This window comes from Penaeus monodon, chromosome 21 (genome assembly GCF_015228065.2).
Source record: "Penaeus monodon isolate SGIC_2016 chromosome 21, NSTDA_Pmon_1, whole genome shotgun sequence".
NCBI classification, from domain to species: Eukaryota; Metazoa; Arthropoda; class Malacostraca; order Decapoda; family Penaeidae; genus Penaeus; species Penaeus monodon.
The window spans coordinates 19,867,637-19,868,039 of NC_051406.1; the positions used below are offsets into that span (position 1 = coordinate 19,867,637).

The window sequence follows — 403 nt, forward strand, 5'->3', positions numbered from 1 at the left end:
TAAAACTATTTAGAAATAATACAATTAATAAAAACAATATAGCCTCACCTGTATAGTTCGCCCGTACTGGATGACTTGTCCCAATAATTTCTTTCCTTCTGCTTCATTCTGTCTCTTTTCTGTCTCTGCTGCATGCTGTGGGCGAAAACAATAAGTATGAGACTAAGAAAGTCAAGCAAACCTTATTTATTTAATAATCATACTAATTAGTTCAATTCCGACCCAATCGTGTGACATTCTTCGTAAAATGACAGTTGTATAATTATCAATATGTACATTTGATAATACAGGTAATATATTAAACATAACAGAAATGCTACTTGCTGAATTCATATGCCTCTGTAGACAAATAGCCGTAGGTAAAGGTAGACAATCGAACACAAATGTTAGTTCTCCACTTGCT

The 403-nt window shown here is 33.3% G+C and overlaps 1 protein-coding gene across 1 annotated transcript in view; it reads right to left on the minus strand.

Moving 5' to 3' along the window:
* Positions 1-135, minus strand: part of LOC119586318 (inositol 1,4,5-trisphosphate receptor-like) — a gene marked incomplete at its 5' end in the record, with an annotated part of 125,834 nt that extends 125,699 nt beyond the window's left edge. The window contains 1 exon segment of the mRNA XM_037935029.1: positions 49-135. Coding sequence (XP_037790957.1) covers positions 49-135 — 87 coding nt within the window.
* Between the last annotated feature and the right edge of the window lie 268 nt (positions 136-403).